This window comes from Enhydra lutris, unplaced genomic scaffold (assembly GCF_002288905.1).
Source record: "Enhydra lutris kenyoni isolate GAN:26980312 unplaced genomic scaffold, ASM228890v2 scaffoldscaffold5, whole genome shotgun sequence".
NCBI lineage: Eukaryota > Metazoa > Chordata > Mammalia > Carnivora > Mustelidae > Enhydra > Enhydra lutris.
In genome coordinates, this window is record NW_019154089.1 from 6,723,600 (window position 1) to 6,742,048 (window position 18,449).

Sequence of the window (18,449 nt, forward strand, 5' to 3'; positions counted from 1 at the left end):
CCCATTTCTTTTAGGACTTCAGACCTCTTACCCCATGAGCCTCAGGAACCACCTTAAAGGTTATTGAAATCCCATTATCCACTGGGTGCTTGAATTCCTCTACAGGAAGGAACAGTCTTGAAAGGAAGATTTTGAGCCTTATGCCCTTTTGAAGCTCACTGTCTTATAAACTGAGACGTCAGCCACAAACAGGGTGCCTTACATGTAACATAATTCCTCATCAGTCTTCACCGATCACTAATTGTGTGCCCAGCCCCAGTGCTTTCTGAAGGGACTGAAGCTTGGCTGTGTAGTTACGGAACAGAAGTGACACAGCTGCTCCCCCCTTGTTGGTTCTTGTCGAGGGAGTGGTAGCTGCCGTGTTGGGTGGCTTTCCACACCATTGCATGCATAGAGTTGTTAACTCTGTGTCTGACACTGACTTCTTTGACCCTCACCACAATCCCATGAAATACATATTATGGAACCCTTTTTAGAGGTGAATAAACTAAGGCTCAGAAGTACTAGAACTTCTCCAAAGTAGGGCAGAAGGGCTGGTGGTAGGATTTAAACTCTGGTGTCTCTGATTCTGGAGTACAAGCTCTACCTACCCACCCTGTGACGTGCTAATGTTTTGCAGGTATTTAATTCTGAACATCTGTCATTTTCTCAACAGACTCCACGAAATGAAACGGGGACGCTTATGGCTGCATCTCGTGCTGCTTGGGGCCTCCCTGCCAGCTGCGCTGGGATGGATGGACCCAGGACCCAGCAGAGGCCTGAACATGGGTGTGGGTAACCCACAGATGGAGGTATGGTCACATAACACCTGCTAGGATGCTTGAAACTTGCTGCTTTTCCATGCCAGTGTATCTGATTTCTTCTCTACCTTTGGCTTATATCAGTTAGATTGCAGTGTGAGTTAAAATTGTTCCCCCTTTTTGACAGGGGACAGAAGGACACAGCATGCACTGGTCTGGACAGGAGGTTTTATGTCATGCTGTAAGTGATAGTCTAAAATCTCTGCAATGCTGAAAACGTATTCCAAAACCAGGCTTCAGTTGTATGGTTTGTCTTCCGCAAAGAGCCTCAAGAGAATGGCCTTTTTGTATATTTAATAAAACTCTGAAAATGCAGACTCAGTGGTAGAGCACACCCATGTGAATTAATGAAGTCTTTTAATTACAAAATGTGTTTTAAAAGAGAGAGACTCCTTTTCACGTACCCAGATAAAAAACACCAGGCTGAGAAAGAACTGGCAAGTAGGGGTCCTAAGGGAGCCTGTCTTAATGAACAGATAAGAATGATTAATGGCATGTTAGGTATATATAAATGCTTCTAAAGTGCTTGAAAAACTTATTCTCAAATGCCTCCCCAGAGAGTCTCTATACGCTGCTAATTGCTCCACGAACTTGGTCTTAAGTACCGGAGAGGATTCATAAGCTGTACCCTCGCCCTGCTCAGGTAGTAGGCCTGAGGAATTTGGGGCTTGTGAGGGGGTGCAGTTTCTCTGCAGAAATTGCTTTGTGCGTGCCAGACCCTACCTGGGTCATAAAGAAAATCCCAGCTACTTGGGATTTTCTTTATGACATGGTAAATGCAAATTCTTGCCCAAGAGCTTCTCCGGCCATTTCAGCTCCCATTGCCTTCCTGGTGCACGCCTGCCTCTTTTCTCTGTGCTTGTTTCCCGTCCTGTGGAATGAGAGAGAAAAATTACCTCCCAAAGTCAACATCACCAGAGAGTGAATAATGACACACAGTGTATGGATGGTAGGATTAATGCATTGTTTGATCAAAAGACACAATGTCTTTCTCATTATTACTTAATCATAATGCAATCCCAGACCTACAGACCTTAATCTCTGGGGAGCTTCAGAAGTCTTTGAATGCCCACGTTTGCTGCTGAGGTTCACGTGGCTTCCTTTTGTGGTGAGCGGGTGATTGAAAAGCGTCTCTCTCCCATCACAGTCCGTGAAGGACACGACTTAATGGTCTTTTGAAAGAGCCTGGAGGCTGACTCCCTAGCCAGCACAGCATTTCCCATATGGGATGGCTTAATCATTACACTCATATCCATACAGAGGGAAAAGGATCCTACAAATATATTGTTGAATATTTAATAGCAAAGCAAACAGGCAAACACACAGATAAGCTTTTTTAGTCTTCTTACTATTGGGCCTCATTGGCCCACTCTTTTAAATTGCCTATTTCAATTAAAGGAGTCAAACCAATTAAGGTAGGATTTAGCTGGAGGTAAAGTGAAGGTAAGTTAATATCAACCTAAGGCATCTTTATCTTGGCTGTTAACAGCCTAACACCAAGAAAGAGCAGATAGTGCTCATTCCGAGGCAGGAAGGCTTTCTGTTGGTTAGTTTTGGGGTGTTGTTTTTCTTGCCGCATCAGGATAGAGCCCAGGAGATGAAGCCCTCTCCCATTTCCAGGCCTTGTGCTGTTTCGGGAAAAGGAAATGATGCCCGTATGGACTCCAAATGCAGGAACAGCTGCCCTATCAATCCAGTATTCATGGCTGTGCATGGCATTTTTGCAAAGTGTAATAACTTGTACTCGTGGAGTCTGTTTTTATCAATGATGAAATGAGAAGATGGTCATGTGGATGGGCCTAGGATATAGGACAGCCTCAGCAAAGTTCCGATAGGGCAGGACATGGATATGGAACTGATGTGTTCTGATTCTGACCATGCTCCGTGCATGGCCTCTCCATGCCATTCCTCACTAGCATCATGTGTTGGATTCTGTCCCTTCATCCCACATACTGACTCCTCTCCTCCAGGGCTTAGCTCTGGTTCTCATCTTTTCTTTGGAACCTTCTTGGAGCACACTTTAGTCAAATTTGATGTCGTGTTCTGAACTAGTCTTTTTTTTTTTTAAATCCATATTTTTATGTTAGCAGACGAAGGAAGCCAATTTTATATATGTTTCCCTTCCTTACAATGTCCAATAATTTTCAGAGCACAGTAGAGACTCATTGTGTTTTTGAGCTGATTGGTATTCAACATTCAGTATTAGTGGTGAAGTCACTCTAGTGTTGTCAAACTTCAGTGTAGACAGTCAGTAATTTCTGTGCGTGGCAGCCCAACCTGCGCGGCAGGTGCATGTCCAGTGGGGACATGAATGGTCCCCCAGCCAAGCTGTAGGCAGCTTATTGGCCAGGCTTGTCGCTCATCAACATCCAGGTATTTCTCCTTTGGATTGTAGCTACTAATATGTCCATAACTGACTGTCCAGACTATACTAAACTCCTCTAGGAGTTTCCAGACAGTCTTACTTTCTGGAATAATCATAGCCAACTGAGTTTCCTGAGACTCCATAAATTAATCAGGACCTAAATGGTAAAACGTTTCTGTGTGTGTTTTCTTCCTGCTAGTACTACTTGGCAAAAACATTCATTGACTTCAGATTTTTAAAGTACTTGGAAAGCATTAATAAGATTTGGCTTCCCTTTAAAGTTATTACACCAATTACTTGAGCATCCTAAGGGTAAATAAGGATGAAATGACCAGAGCATATGTGCGTTCACTCATTTGTAAAGCAATGACAGCGTATGTAAGTTTTGTTAAATTATTGTTTTATGTACAAAGACTGCAGTTGAAATAGCTTCGAGGAGTTTATCGTTTTACAAATGTAGATGAAACGAAGTGGAGCTGGGTGGAGTGCCTCTTTAATAAGAACTGAGTGGCAGACTGTGGCCTAGAATACTAATGAAATTCTGAATTCAGAGGAAACAGTTCTGAGAGATACAACTCAACAAAATTCTAAAATAATTAAAATCTCCCCCTTTCCCCTATTCTCTGGCCAAGGTAAATGTAGTACTAAAATCAGTATTAGTAGAATTTTATATTTGGGGAGAATAGGAAAGTGAGAGAGGTCAGCCCCAGGGCCCCGCCTTCTTCTGAGGGGCAGACATTTGTGGGAGGGTTCCCCCTGCCTTCCAGCCCTCACTGCTGGGTTCCCACTGTTCGCTGGGATCTCGGATTGGATGGTGGCCGTTAACAGCCTTATGTGTCCTTCATATATCCTGCTGTACCTTCTCCACCTTGCTCTGACCCACAGTTATAGTCCTGTACTAAATATGCCTCAGTGCTTACAGACCAGGGAAGGGCTGTGAGGTCAGACACCCAGTGTTTTCAATGTGTGCAAGCTGTGAGAGGGTAGTTTTTGAGGAATAAATGTTTCTGGTGGTCTCAGTAATCAGGGTGGTCACCCACCTCCCTAACCCCAGGAGAGTCAGCCTAAGAAAGCACATACTAGCCCTTTGCCCTTCTGCACGTATTAGTCCTAGATGCCACTGACTGCACCCAGGGGTGCCCCCGTCCCTGGGTGGGGGTGTCTCCTAAGGCAGAGACCTGGAGTGCTCCGGCTTCCTTTTACATTTGTTGGGCATTGAGGAAGATGGAGGCTGCTAAGACTGGGCATTAATTTTTTAAAAATAGTTCTTTTCTTGAGTTAGTGTTGTTACTGTTATGTAGCTGATTGATTTTAAGACAACGCTCCTCTAGTTATGGTCTCCTCCCCACCCCCAACCCATGGTCCACTCTTCTGACTGGTGATGGAGAGAGTAGCTGATCTTGTGGGCTTTGAGGCATCCATTATTCACCTCTCCTTCCTCTTGCCCCTCCATCTGTGGGTGTGGGAACACCACCTCCCTTCTCCCTGCAAACAGTTGGGGTCCGGGCTGGTATTTTCTGAACCTCATCTGTAGACCTATGTGCATGTCTTATGGATGTTTTCTTTGGGGTCCCCATTCCTAGACACTCAATGGTACCAACTCCGACATTTAACTGGCTTGCCACAGTGAGCTTCTAGGTGAGCTCTCCCAGCAAAGGGCCTGAGTGGGCCTTCCCCGGGGCATGGGACTGCGGGCTACAACCCCCTTGGAGGATCCAGGACCTCTGTACATCTGTAGACCTGGCATGGGGAGGGAGGGGAGGGTGGCTTCTTCTCTGATTCTGGAATATTCGGGCATGGCTGCCTACTGACAATTCTCCATCAGACGTGTGGATTTTTAGTTTCTCAGCTCAAGTTGGGAGAACAAAACCTCTCATCTGCTGATGTGTGAGTAAATCCCTAGTATTCTTGGTGAAAGATGGTGGCGAGTACTGCAAGTTCCTAGGGGCATTGGAGGAGCCAGTTCTTACCTTTGGAGTTAGTGCGGGCTGTGCCCTACACCAGCCTCTCTTGAACTTCAGTGTGCTTGCAAAGAGCGGGGGGGTCCTGTTAAAATGCCGATGCAGTAGAGCTAGAGGGGATGGAGGGGATGGTCCTGAGAGTCTGCCTTTCTCGTGAGCTCCAGGTGATGCTGATACTTATGGTCCCGGGGACACTGGACACAAAGGCCATAGAGGAGTCCCCTCTACCCTGCCTGCGTACATCCCAGAAGGAGATTCGTTTGGTGATGAAACCCAGCTTTTTTATTTGTTTTTGTTTTTGTTTTTTAGCTTTTGTCAATGTGACAAGGCTGCCTGTAGTCAGCAAAAGGAGCTGAATGTACAGGGTGCCATCCTGCTGGGAGATAGCTTCACACTGGGCGGGCTTGCAGGCAGGTGGGCGAGGGAAGTAGCCTGGCTTCCAGAGTCTTTTTCACCTATTTTGAAGCAAGCAAGTGGACAGACAAGCTTGGCTCTCTGTGTGTAGGGTTCCTCACTGTTTGGGTGCAGGCGATTTAAATCCTGAGGGTCCGCCCACACTCTCGTGCTCCCACCCATCACTGTCTCTCTGTCACTCATACTGGTGTCCTGCCCAGTTCCTTTCCCCAGAGCCCAGCCAGACTTTTCTGGGGATGCATCTGCTGGGCTGTTGTCATGTTTGAAGGTCTTGTTTTTGTGTTTACCCTCAGACAGGGGAAGTTGCTGTCTTTGTCTTCGTGTCGGAGGTTTCTCCTCTCTAACTTCTCCCGGCAAGCTGCCCACCATGTACTGGTTAGTGCACTGCGGGCCCCTGGCGTAGTTTGAGATCGTAGTTAATAGAGTTTTAATTGGCTCTGAAAAGTTCTGTGACCCAGGAAAATGAACATTTATGAGTTCACAGAAAGCCATTATTCTTCTTCCTCTTAATTTAGCATTTACTCATCTACTTTTTTAAAATGCCTCTGCTATTAAAATAATCTATGCTTCTGTAGGAAACTTTCCACCCTTGTAATCAGGACATCAGGCCATGCGTTGTAAATGGGGCTCTGATTTCCATTTTTCGGGGAGTTGGCAGCATCAAATCTGCCAGGCCCCAATCATCTGCTTGATTTATTCTCTATGACTTGTGGGTTATCTCTCTTGTTTACCATTTAGAGAGAAGTAAATGTCATGATGGTGTCAGATGGACTCTAACAGGCTTTGTGTGAGTGGGCTCTGCTCTTCTGTCCTGCCAAGCCAGGGCTGTTGTCCTTCTGCTTCCACCCACTGTGGTTGCTACAGTGAGTCTCCTGGGCCTTGTCTTGTCTGCAGCCACTGGGAAGATGGAGGCCCCTGGTCCCAGAAACGGAGGGGATAGGATAAGATGGTCCCTGTACTCCAAGCAGGTAGCACCTGAGCTGATGGCAGTGACTCAGGTACACTGGTATGGGGAGGAGGAAGTCTGCCCTTCTGGCCGAGAAGCCACCTATCCATATGGCCTTGCTTCTCATATACTTGCTTTTTGGCCTTAGGGCTTCCCTTGAGTCCAGAGACATGGGCCAAGAGAAACCTGTCTCTTTCCTCCTGAATCTGGTCCCAAGAAGAGGTTTTTTAAAAAGTAAAACCTGTGTATTCTCATTTAATACTTGGTCTTGGTCTCCAACCCTGGAGACCAGCAGTTCCTAGCTCCATGCTGTGCTTGGCTGGGGCAAAGACTATCATGAAATTCAGAAAATAAAATTAACTTCACTTTAGTTTAGTTTCAAAGTCTGTTTCCCTGACAGCACTTCTGGGCTTAGTAGGGAGTGGTGATGCTGGACCCAGCTGTGAATGGACCCTTGCAGGGTGGAGAGGGGAAAGGAATTCTTGTGGCGGCCTGTGGGGAAGGGGCAGCTTGTGATTTAACTGGGGCTTCCTCCTCTCCTCCCAGGGATGGTGTTATACTGTCATGTTTTGAAGGAAGGAGCTCCTGAGGGAAGGATCTGTCATAGTGAGGTCAGACAGAAGTAGAGGGGGCCAGTGGGGATGGAAGGGGAAGGTGGAGGCAGAGAGCTCTGAAGTACGTACATCCGGTCAGTAAGTGAGTAGAAAAGTGCCCAGCTCTGGAGCTTGAGAAGGGAGTGACATCTGGCATGTCCCAAATGCTAGTAACCCACCTGTTTCATGGGTCATGTCTCTGCAGTCCGGAGTAAAGCCCATTAGTCCTTTGACCCACTTCCAAGACTTGGAAGATGCTCCACTGGGGAGACCGAAGCAGAGCCCCATGAGCCCTATAGAACCCTTCTCACTCAGAAGTGCAGGCTGCCCAAGGCAGCTTACTTCTGGATGAGAACACAGGATCTCATGTGGGTTCTGCATTCCAGGTCCAGCCTGGCACAAACAAGCTCCGGGGACCTGAGACACTCCCTGCTCCTCTCTGGCCTCTGTTTACTCCTATGGAAGGTGAGAGGGTAGCCAGGATGCCACCTCAGATTGCCTTCGGTTCTCTCCCCAGCTTAATTCTATGGCTGCTGAGTGTGCCCTTTCACACCACGTGGTGAACATTTTAAATGTTATTTCTTCATTCTTCTAAGGCCTTCCAACACATGTGAAATCAGAAGGTTTGGCCCATCCTGTGTGCCTCAAGTCACCTTGCGTGTTCCCCTTTGGAAAGGGATAGCAGGGAGGAGTTCTCTGTCACTTGACTGAGGATTGGGGTGACCCTTTGGGGTCTATTTGACCACCATTGCTCTCCCATCCTCTGTGCAGACCTTAGTTCAAAGAAGGCTTTACTGGGGCACCTGGTTGGCTCAACCGTTAAGCGTCTGCCTTTGGCTCAGGTCATGATCCCAGAGTCCTGGGATCGAGCCCTGCATCGGGCTCCCTGCTCAATGGGGAGCCTGCTTCTCCCTCTCCCACTCCCCCTGCTTGTGCTCTCTCTGTCTCTCTCTGACAAATAAATAAGATCTTTTAAAAAACAAAAAAGCAAAGAAGGCTTTATTGCAGTGTGTGCTGATGACACAGACTCGGGCACTGTGGGTATCCGCAAGAGGAGGAGAAAGTCTTGAGAATACTGGGCTGGAGAGGAGCTTGAATGGGCTGTCCTCTTCATTGTGTAACAGGGACTAAATCTGTGCAGTGTGCTGGGAGTGCACCCGAAGAAGTGGCTCCTGGGCTTTTTGATCTCACAGAGCAGAAAAATGAAAAAATTTTTTTAAAGATAAAGGTACTACCTAGAATTCCCAGTACCTCCTTATTTATGTTTTTATTTATTATTATTTTTTTTATTTATGAAAGAAATGAAAGGCCATACTGCCAGAACCAGGAGTGGTGTGTCCCACAAGGGCCGCCCACTGGCACATTCTGTGTTGCCCGTGTGGGTGTGTTGTCTGAAGACCTGTCACAGTGCACCTGTGGCTCACAGAAATGTTGATCTAAGACCATTGTGAATGGTGGCCCACAGACGCACATGGTGTGGCCTGGAACTTTGCAGTGAGCCGGAGTCCAAGCCACAATGAGAGAGCAGGTCCCCAGACACAGGTCTGGTGTTGTGCTTTGTGGTATCTATCTGAATTTCAAGGCTGGAAAGACATAGCTCCAAGCTAGGGAAGATGGGTGTTCCTCCCACAAAGAGGCCCTTGTGCCTTCCACGTAGGTGGGGGAGTCCACCTGCACATGGGTGTTTAGTGTCCCATCCACATACCTCTCTCTGTCGAAGTGACAGGTATATCTGGGTTGTAAAGGAAAAGTGGGGAATGGGTTTCTTGTTCCTGGTTCTTTAAGTTTCTTCAGCTCTTGAAAAATGGCACACCACTGCTATTTGGTTGATGGTGTCTTCTAATAAGAGGCAGTTTTGTTTCACTCTTACTAGAGGTGGACTGGAGAATGGACAATGAGTGGCCTGTGGGGTTCAGTTATTCCCTCAATCAAAGAGTGCGCTTCACCTCAACTGCACATAGGGAGGGATAAGGACAAGCTGGTGCTGGTGGGAGGCTGGTGTTGGCCAGCAGGGAACCACCTGAGAGATCATTGTCTTCCCTCCATCTGTAGGATATTCCAAGAAGGTTCCTATGTAATTGTTTAATGGTTCATCTGGAGACCTAGTCCTTGGTTTTCACCTCTCTTCACTGTTCCAAGAAGGTGTTGAGTTCATGTTGAAATTTTTCTGGAGGTTTTAGCTGGAAAACAAAGGTTGTCTCTGTAACTTTTGTTAAAATACTGTACAGTTTAAGTTTTTAGTTATCCTGGGTCTAGGCTCAGAGAGAAAGTGTGTATGTGTGTGTGCGTGTGTGTGCGTGCATGTGTGTATTTTTCAGAGTTGAGAAGGGCGGCAGTTGGCCCTGTTTCTCACAGGAGTCTTTTCCAGAGAACACCACTGATCACCGTGAGCCTCTCATGGAGTCTAGTGGCTTCGGAAACCACTTCTGCTGGCCACCTACTCATCCGTGAGGGTATTGGCAGTCTGGCTCAGCAGCAGACCCACTGCCAACTTAACAGGCCAAGGTTCAGCCCCAGCCAGGGGCCTAGGCCTCTGAGGCATGGCTTGCTTCTCTGACCATACCTCTCTCCCTGCTCAGGCTGAGTCCTCCTCTGAGCTCCTGGTAGCTTGGCTGCCTGTGGGGCGAGCTCCTGCAGCAGGCAGCCCTCTGGGCTCTGAGGAGAAATGGCTGCCATCCTCCCTGCCGAGGGAGGGTATGCTCTACCTTTCCCCTTTCTCCTCTAGCATAGTTAATGTTCCAAAACCCAATAGTTGGTGTTTTCCTGCTGAGGCTGAATCACTCGCTCCAGCTGGCACCTGGGTGCTCTGCTCCTGAAGTATCTCTGTTCCTACCTTTGCCTCAGGGGTCCCTCACATCAGAGGGCCCAGTGGCTCCAATCCTCTTTTTCCCAGCTCTGTAGCTGAGGAAAGTCACTTAGTCTCCTGGACCTCCAGGTTAGCAGTGAGGAAAATGTAGGCGATAATAGGGCTAGTTTCAGAGTTGTCATGACTGGGGGTACATGTACTATGTGGCATTGAACTTTGGCAGTTAGAGTGATGGTTTGTGTCATACTAAGTACCCATCAGGAGGGTTGTGCACCTCTTCTTCTCTGTGGCCTGCATGTCGCTCTCCGCTGCAGTACCTACCACTCAGACCCTCAAGTCCCCTTAGGTCTTGATCCCTGGGACCCCCAGTGGCCAGGGCTGCCTAGAGCATAGTAGCAGGCTCAGATGTTTTAAGGGAGTGAATGGGTCCGTGATCTCTTACACATTTTAGCATCATATAGGGATTTGGACAAGGTGACTTGACTTTCTAGGACTCCTTACAGAAGAAGCCCCAGCAAAGACCTGACTGTCTTCAGTTTCCATTTAGAGTAGAGTCTCGTCCCAATTTCCAGTATCCTCATTGAATCAATAGAAGCTTTAGAGAGTCCTGTGGGTGCCAAGTGTGGGAGGGGGTGAAATGCCTGACTGGCTTGAGGTCCCTTTCCTACAATGTTTGCCAGCGTCTGCCTGGCCCGAGCTGTCCCTTCTGCCAAGAAGCCAGCATCAGTGTGATAGGCGCAGCACAACCTCACCCCACATGGGAGCCCAGAGAATGAAATGTAAACTCCAACAAATGCAGGATGTTCTGTTTGTGCTTAGAATTTTCAGGGTTAGCAGAAATCACCTGTGGCTCCAGGGAGGGTTGCTGCCACATGTCCCTACAAAGAGAGGGAGGGATCGAGGGCAGTGGGAATGAGCTTCTCTTTGGAGGTGTCATTAAATAGGTATAAGACTCTAGATGGTTTTTCTTGACACTAGTCTGGACAATTGGAATAAAAACTTGTTTAAGCTGTTGTGTCATTCACATCTTGCTCTCTAAATAAAACAGAGCACTTTTCCTATTTATTTCTAGCCTCCCATTTAAAACATGTTCTTCCTCTATAGGAAGGACCTCAGGCTTCTGTGGTTCTGCTGCTGCCGCATTTTGTGCATCCATTGCAGTGAAATAGGCTTTGATGTGGGCACGCTGGGAGGGATCAAATGGGAGAGGCCTGCCAGGCGGATGTTCTAACTGGAGTGCTTCTAGAATATGCCCCATCCTCCTTCTCGTCCTCTACTCTCTTCTGTTTGGTTGTTACATATGCTCTTGGTTTCCTTTTTAGCATTTGTCTGTGAAGAATGGGATTCTCTGCCTCATGCTTGCGTGTCCATCTCCTGCCAGTATAGCTTTGGAGGATGTCTTTGTGTCCCGAAACATGATTTCCCGCTTGAAGGAACGCTTCTCAGGACACTCTGTAGATACCCAGGGTGGGTCTCTGCATTCTGGTCTGTCTGGGTCCCCTGGGACATCCGGTGGGTTTCAGTCTCAGGAACCTGGTATTCATTGAGCACCCAGCTGTGGTCAGGTGGCTGAAGAGAGTTGGCCTCTGTGAGTCTGAGGGCTGGGGATTGGTGGGGGTCAGAGCCGTTGACTGTTGCTGAGCAGGAGCTGCATCAGCAGGGGTAATTCAACACCTATGTCAGATGCTTGATCTTTTATTACCTGTGTGCGGTGGTTAAGCTAATTTCTCAACTGTAGCCTAAAGGAAATGAGGTACATTTATGGAGTAGTAAAGGAGAAGGTAGCTCCTGCCTTCTCTAGTCCCGTTCCTTCATTCCTGACCCCAGCCAGAGCAGGACACTTGTTCTCAGAGTCCCCTCTCACCTGAGGACGTGTGACTGATGGCAGATCTAGTGTCACAGGCACATCCTGGCCCATGACTTGAGGCTCCTGAGCCATCAGAGGGTGGGCTGGAGGCTAGAATCAGCTGGAGTGTCCGTGTCCTCCATGTAGATTGGATGTAGCAGTGACTGTAGTAGCCCCATGGGGTCCAGGGCTCAGAATTTCCACCAGAGCACCCCCAACCCCACAGGGTTTCAGAATTTGTTCACCAGAACAAGGCTCTGTACCCTCTCCGAAGATGATGACCGTGTCCTTCTTGTTGGCTCAGTGCCTCCTGGATCCACTGCCTGCCCCCACCAGAGGATGAGGCTGGCTGCAGGGTGGGCTAGCCCCTCACGGAGCTCGAGCCACCGCAGCAGGGGTGTTCCCACCCTGGAGCCTGAACTGCTCTACTGGAAGGCTCCGCTCTAGCATTAGAGCCCTGCCTTGAGCTACATGTCCATCCTTGTCCAACTAGTTGCACCAATTGGTTGATTAATTTTTAGTAATGAAAACCCTTCGGTGGCCATGCAGACTAGAACAAAATTATCTGTGACTTGTTATACATTCTAGATGAATATGTATAACAAAATTTAAACCTAATCTCATTCAAAGTGACTTTTCTTAGTTACAAGAAAAGATGGTCATAAGCTGAGTTCTACAGGAAATTCCTCTCCGTGGGCTGATGTCTCACCATGGGATCTTGAGAAAAGAGAAAGAATAACCACAAAGAGGACTTGAGGAATTCACCTGTGTACTCGCAGTATGCTGAGCAGTTAGTACAGAACAAATCCAGCTGCGTTAGCAGTGTGGGCCAAACCCTGGGGGACATGGCAGTCATGAGCAGAGGTTGGGAAGGACCTTGTGGAGGTGGAGAGCCTTGGAGAGGCTGCTGGAGATGTGTGTGGGTGGAGTACTTATGTATGTCAGGAGGAGGAATCCTTGAGTATAGATTGGGCCTTAGAATAGGACCCTGTCTGGTGGGAAGGAAGAGAGAAGAGATGTGGGGGTGGATATCCAGGCCCCCATCAGAGTGATTGATCAGGGGATCTTTGAATACCAGGAGAGGACTCACATTCTACTGTGCTCACGTCCAGTGAAGGGTTATCCTGGGACCCTCAAGATGTCCTGGAGTGCACCACAGGCTGCCTGTCATCTTGCTACTTCCAACCATATCTTCTCCCTTCTCCCACTTCTGTTTCTCTCTCCCCTCTCTGGCTATGGGTTGGGGGTGGGCGCTGGTCATTCCATGGAGCTGCAAATCCCTTTCTGTGGCCCTCACCCTGGAAGCTTAGCCCCCGGGCCCTGGCCCTGCTCCCACACAAACCTCCAGCTCCAGGGCCTGGGACCGCTCAGCCCAGGGCAAGTCTCTGAGAACCTGGTTGTCTCCACTTAGAGAAGCCAGGGGACAAGTGCCCCCCACCATGGGAAGGGATATTTGGGGGCTCTGAGCAGGAGTATGGGGGCGGGCCTGGGATGCTCTACTGCAAGAGTGGGAAGGCAGGTTGAAGTGAGGGTAGAAGTGGTGAGGCCGAGGGCCTGCCTCTACCCTCTCAGCACTCTGAGCAATGGGAGCTGAGATTTTCAGAAGTGTAGGGAATTTATGAGTTGAGCTTTCCAATCTTGAATGCCGGAAGGGAAGTACGAAGGCCTGGCACACGGTCTTAATTCTTTGCTCTTATGCTCTCTAACCACTTTGTTCTGTCTGACTCATTGGTACCCTCCCCCCACCCTCGACACACCAACCTGGTCTGTGCGCTCAAGGTGGCTTGGAAGCCCAGCCTACCCATCTTTAGGTGATCCAAGCTATCAGCCTCTCCAGAAGGCCTGACCACCAACGGTTGACTCACATCTTACCAGTCACCACCCCTACCCTCCTCTCCCTCCCGAGGCCCGTGTCTACACCTTGCCTGCCAGGTTGACTGAACAGAAGCAGGCTTGGATGGGGCTTGGAGGTGGCCCTGTGACTCCAGAGTCACATCCCCTGTGGCTGCAGGAAGCTCCTTTGTACAGGTGCTTTGAGGTTTAGCTGGAATTGTTTTGGGGAAGAAAGGGCTCCATGGGAAGAGAGTCATAGCTTTTCGAGAAGTCTCTTCTAAGAGACTCTGCTGCCCTGTGGAATCCTGGGAGCAACATCACAACAGAGCTGTTGTGGAATAATTAGGCCAGTCATCATGGAAGACAAGACTCGATAAGTGATCTTCCCAGCTGTGGGGCTGAGCTTTGCTCCCAGCCAGGTGTGAAGTCTTGTTGCATTAGGAGCTTTTTTTTTTTTTTTTTCAGTGATGTTTGTTTCTATATAACCAAGAATTATGGAATGTTAGGGAATGAGAGACACCTCAACGGTTGGGGATGACAGAGCAAGGTGGCCTCTTCAAGTCTGAATGACCCTTGTTATCCATCCATTCCTTACAGGAAAAAGGAGATTCTTGGTAGGAATTCTGACTCCTGATATAGAATTTTTTGAATTCCATAGCTGTTAGTGATGATAACATTAATAAACAGCTACCATTTTGTCAAAGCTTTAAGTGGATTACTTCACTGACTTAAAAAGATTCTTTGAGGTCCTATTCACTTGGTTATTTTAAAGATCTGGAAACAGTCTTCAGGATGGTAGGTGAGCTGCTTGAGGTCTTTCGAATATTATACAGCGGAGCTGGGGTTTGCAACTGGCCTTTTGACTGTGCCAGTTGCCCTCTTAACCACAAGCCTGTGTTATTACCACCCCTCCACACATATTTTTGAGGCTAAGAAAAGGACATTTGATGACACTGAGCTCTGAAAGCCGAAGCAGACCCTATCACATCAGATAACGCATCTCCACCTCCCAGAGGATGGCAGAGCTTGAGGTGGCCACTGGGGATTGGACTGTGGGCATTTTCTTGACGTTCCCTATGGGGAGTGACAGAGCGTGTCCTGTCCCTACTCATTCCCTGTGTCCCCAGCATGTGCACCTGTTTCTTCCCTTCTCCTATGGTGGGAATGGGCCTACAGGGAAGCCATGGAGGCTAAAAGAGTGAACATGTCTTTGACTGTTACCTTCCAGTTCCACAAGGGGGTCCGGTGGGACTTTGTAACTGGATGCACACACATAATGTGTCCCTGAGCATCTGCCCTCATGTGGGGCAGGGCCTGAGCAGACCCACGGCTGGGCTTGTGCTTACAGAGCGGTGGGTGTTTAGACTCTGGGCGGAGACCTCAGCATGATGATGTGTGGTGGTCTCTGTTTCTGCTTCTAAGAATTGGCCTTGGGAGGTTGCCAAGGGTCAAGGAAAACAGTATCCCTTCCAAAAGCTGGGCTCTGGGACCTAAGTGAGGAGGCGGGACTCCCTGCTGTGGTAACCAAAGTGGTTACTCTTAGATAAAGGTTGTGAAGGGTCAGGAGGCCCAGTGGGAAAATGTTGGTGTTGCTGAGTCTTCCACCGGCGCGGGAATAGAGTAACAGGAGTCAGCTCCTGGTTCCAGCCGGAGGCAAGTGCTGTACCTGCTGTGGAGGGGCTGTCATGAAAGAAGGCCCTGTTCTTCCCAGAGGTCGGGCAGCCCCAGGCACATGGAGCTTGGTCAAGCTGTGGTGGTGGGCGGTAGTCCTTCAGAGGTATGTCTCCCTCAGCTAGGTGGGTGTGTATACCCTTGGAGCTCACAGCCCCTGCCCTGTGGGACAGCTGTGGCTGGCCAGTGGTCAGGGCTGCCTGGGAGTGAGGAGGGAAGCTCAGCCCTCTAGGCTGGGCAGGTTACATGACGCACACACCAAGGGAAGGAATCCTGGCATTTATTTGTGCTGGGGCCGCTGGGCAGCCCAGAGTCTGAGAGAAAGTCCGGCATGACAGCCTGGAGTGGGTCTAAGAAGATGTGGGAGGAGACCACTATGGCCAAGTGCTGATGGTCTACAGGTGACACTATACCAACCCCTGGAGCCCTCCCACCACTCCGTCCATCCTCATCATTGCACACTTGCCTGGGTGAACTCCAAGCCTCTCCCCAGCTCCAGGGCCCTGAGAACTTGCCGAGCATTCTGGGCACTATATTGAGGGCCGGGGCACAGGGAAACCCAGGCTGCTGTCTGTGGGTGGACACTGGTGAGCTTGGGCAGCCACTGGACATGGAGTGCTCTCGGCTTCCCTCCTCTCTCACTTCGCATCACTGTCTCCTAGCCAACACCCTGAGTCTCCTCTTAAAGCCAAGGAAACTGAGGCTTCCAGAGGCCAGCACCTTGTAGCCTCTTGCCTGTGGGCCACGGGTCCTCATGGCTGCACAGAGCCAGCTTATGCCCTCCAGGCAAGCCAGGGCATTCTGTCCTTCTCTGGAGAGGCCACACATTGCCCAGTGCTAAGCCTGCCCTCCTCTGCCTGCTACCCAGTGGCTGCTGAGACCTGCTGAGACCTGGGTAGTTAGGTGGCATCACTCCCTGTGGAAACAGGACAACCTGCTTGGGCCATTTTCCTGGTTTTGCTAAGTCTTGCTGGGAAGGAGTAATTGGCGCCACTGTATACATCTGGTGTGCCAGTGACACTGTGTCTCCGGGGAGGCCATGCTAGCACTGGGGAAGCCATGCTGGGCCATCAGACACTGCTCAGCATCACCAAAAGTAGCAGTGACCTGGAAAGTGTCAGCCTAACTGGGGCGAGAGAGTGTATAAGGGATTTAGTGTTTCCGAAACATGTCCACATGTAGGGATCACCTGGATACTTCCCAAAAAATACTGATACCTGTGTCCAAGCCCCAGAGATTGTCCTTGCAGTGGTCTGGGATACAGCCTAGGCTCTGGATTGTGTAAAGATCCCTATTTGGGAACGCCTGGGCTTGCCTGTGGAAGAAAGGCAGACAGAACAACTGCTTCTCCCCTCATTGTCCTCCAAAGCCTCTGTTCTTCAGGGGGAAAGAGGGGGCCAAATCTTTCGTGTGCCTTTGCTCTATGCCAGTGTGAGTACTCAGGCTGGCCTGGCTCCTGGGCTAGTAGACGCAGGGCAGGCGTTTCTGCGGCTGAGGAGGGATGAGCAGTGTTGTTGGCTCACCCCTGTTCTGTCCTCATAAGCATCTCATGGAAACTGCCCTGAATGTCCTCCCACAGCTGAGCAAACTGAAGCTCACAGAGCTGCCCACCTAAGGAGGAGGGTAAGGATGGGGGAGAACACTGGTGGTTTTACCTGGAACTCTCAGACAGGCTACTTACTAGGTGACTGGCAGTCCAGCTCGGCTGACCACGGGTGCCGTCTTCCTTTTTGACTCTGTTATAAAAGAAAATTGAAAAAGATCCTTATTGTGCCTTAAAGGCTTTTTAATTATATATAACTCATTTAATTTAAACTACTCTAAGTTCCATTTTTAATATAAGTTTTACAGTGGTACAGTGAAAGTGCCTTCTAATCAAAGTGTGTTTGGAGATTTATCTCCCTATACAAAAGCAGCTACCCCTGGGAGCCCCAGCCAATTATTTATTCAGACAGCAATCAAAAATCAGCAAGTACTAAGTGGAGGGAATGGTGGTGGAAGCTCGTGGGAGTGCAGAGGCATCAGAGAGGCTCTTCCTGGGGGGTCTCTGAAAGTTGAAGGAGCCAGGTCAGCACACACAGGCTGCCTTGTGATGCTTGCTCACTGCCATTTCTGGGACAAATGCTTCCACTTCTCACTGCGGATGCTTCAGCTATGGAGAGGGGAGACAATGCAGAGCAGGGCTGGCTTCTTGGTCAGAAGGGATGATTGAGCCATCCTGAGCAGGGAAGGTCAGACTCCGCAGGGACTGGGGCCCTCCCTCACCACGCCTCTAAAGTAACTAGCCCTTTTACCGTCATGATTCTGTGCTCCCCACCCTGTTTTATTTGTGACCATGCTGCTTCTTAACCCTGACATGTTCTGTGAATTTCATTTGCTTGTTGTCCGTCTCTCCACGTCAGATCAGAAGTTTCATGGGGACAGAGACTGTCCTTGTCTTAGTGCTGCTGTATCCCCAGGGCAGTAAATAGTTATGGAATGAATAAATACATGAAGGAATGAAGAGGTGAATAAATGTCAGGAGACCATCAGAAACATTGCCAAGAGCCATGGGTGAGGAGCTGAGTGTCTTGGGGGGACTCATGGTGGTAGGCATAGCAGGATAAGGCTTCCCTTGGAGGCTGGGAATGAGGAAAGAGAGGTGAAAAGAGAGTGCAAGTGATGCCCCAGAGGGTGGAGGGGCCACTGGCCAGGTAGGAGGGTTGGAGGAGAGGGACCTGTTTCTGGGTTGGAAGAGAGATTCTGGTAGGGAAGCTAAGATCGAGGGAGCTTCTCTGTCCCTTTGAAGGCAAGAACTTTGCCCATCCTTAGACATCTGCCACGATCGGGATGTTCAACCTGATTCCCATCTCACGCCACCCGGGCTGGCCTGCAGGCCCCCTTTTCCCCCTTGCCCCCCATGTCACCCACCCCCAGCTTTACTGTGGCTCTGGAACACTTTGCACCTTCATGTTAGGTCCTGTCTCTGACACCCTTCCCTCCATGCTCCATGTAAAAAAAGGAGAATGAAATAGAGACCTGAGGAATGTGCTGGGGGCACATTTATCTTTTTAATTTTTAGACATAGGTTATTTTTTTGTTTTTGTTTTCACAGTGCAGGTCTTTCACCTACTTATTAAGTTTATTCCTAGGTATATTTTTATCTTTGATGCAGTTAGATATGGGAGTCTTTTCTTCATTTTACTCTGATGCTTCATTATTAATGTATTGAAAG

The 18,449-nt window shown here is 49.1% G+C and overlaps 1 protein-coding gene across 1 annotated transcript in view; it reads left to right on the forward strand.

Moving 5' to 3' along the window:
* Positions 1 to 655: 655 nt before the first annotated feature.
* LOC111141174 (follistatin like 4) overlaps positions 656 to 18,449 on the forward strand; it is a 401,642-nt gene continuing 383,848 nt past the window's right edge. Inside the window, exon 1 of the mRNA XM_022493544.1 lies at positions 656 to 791. Coding sequence (XP_022349252.1) covers positions 666 to 791 — 126 coding nt within the window. The 5' untranslated portion in view covers positions 656 to 665. The remainder of the gene's footprint in view (positions 792 to 18,449) is intronic.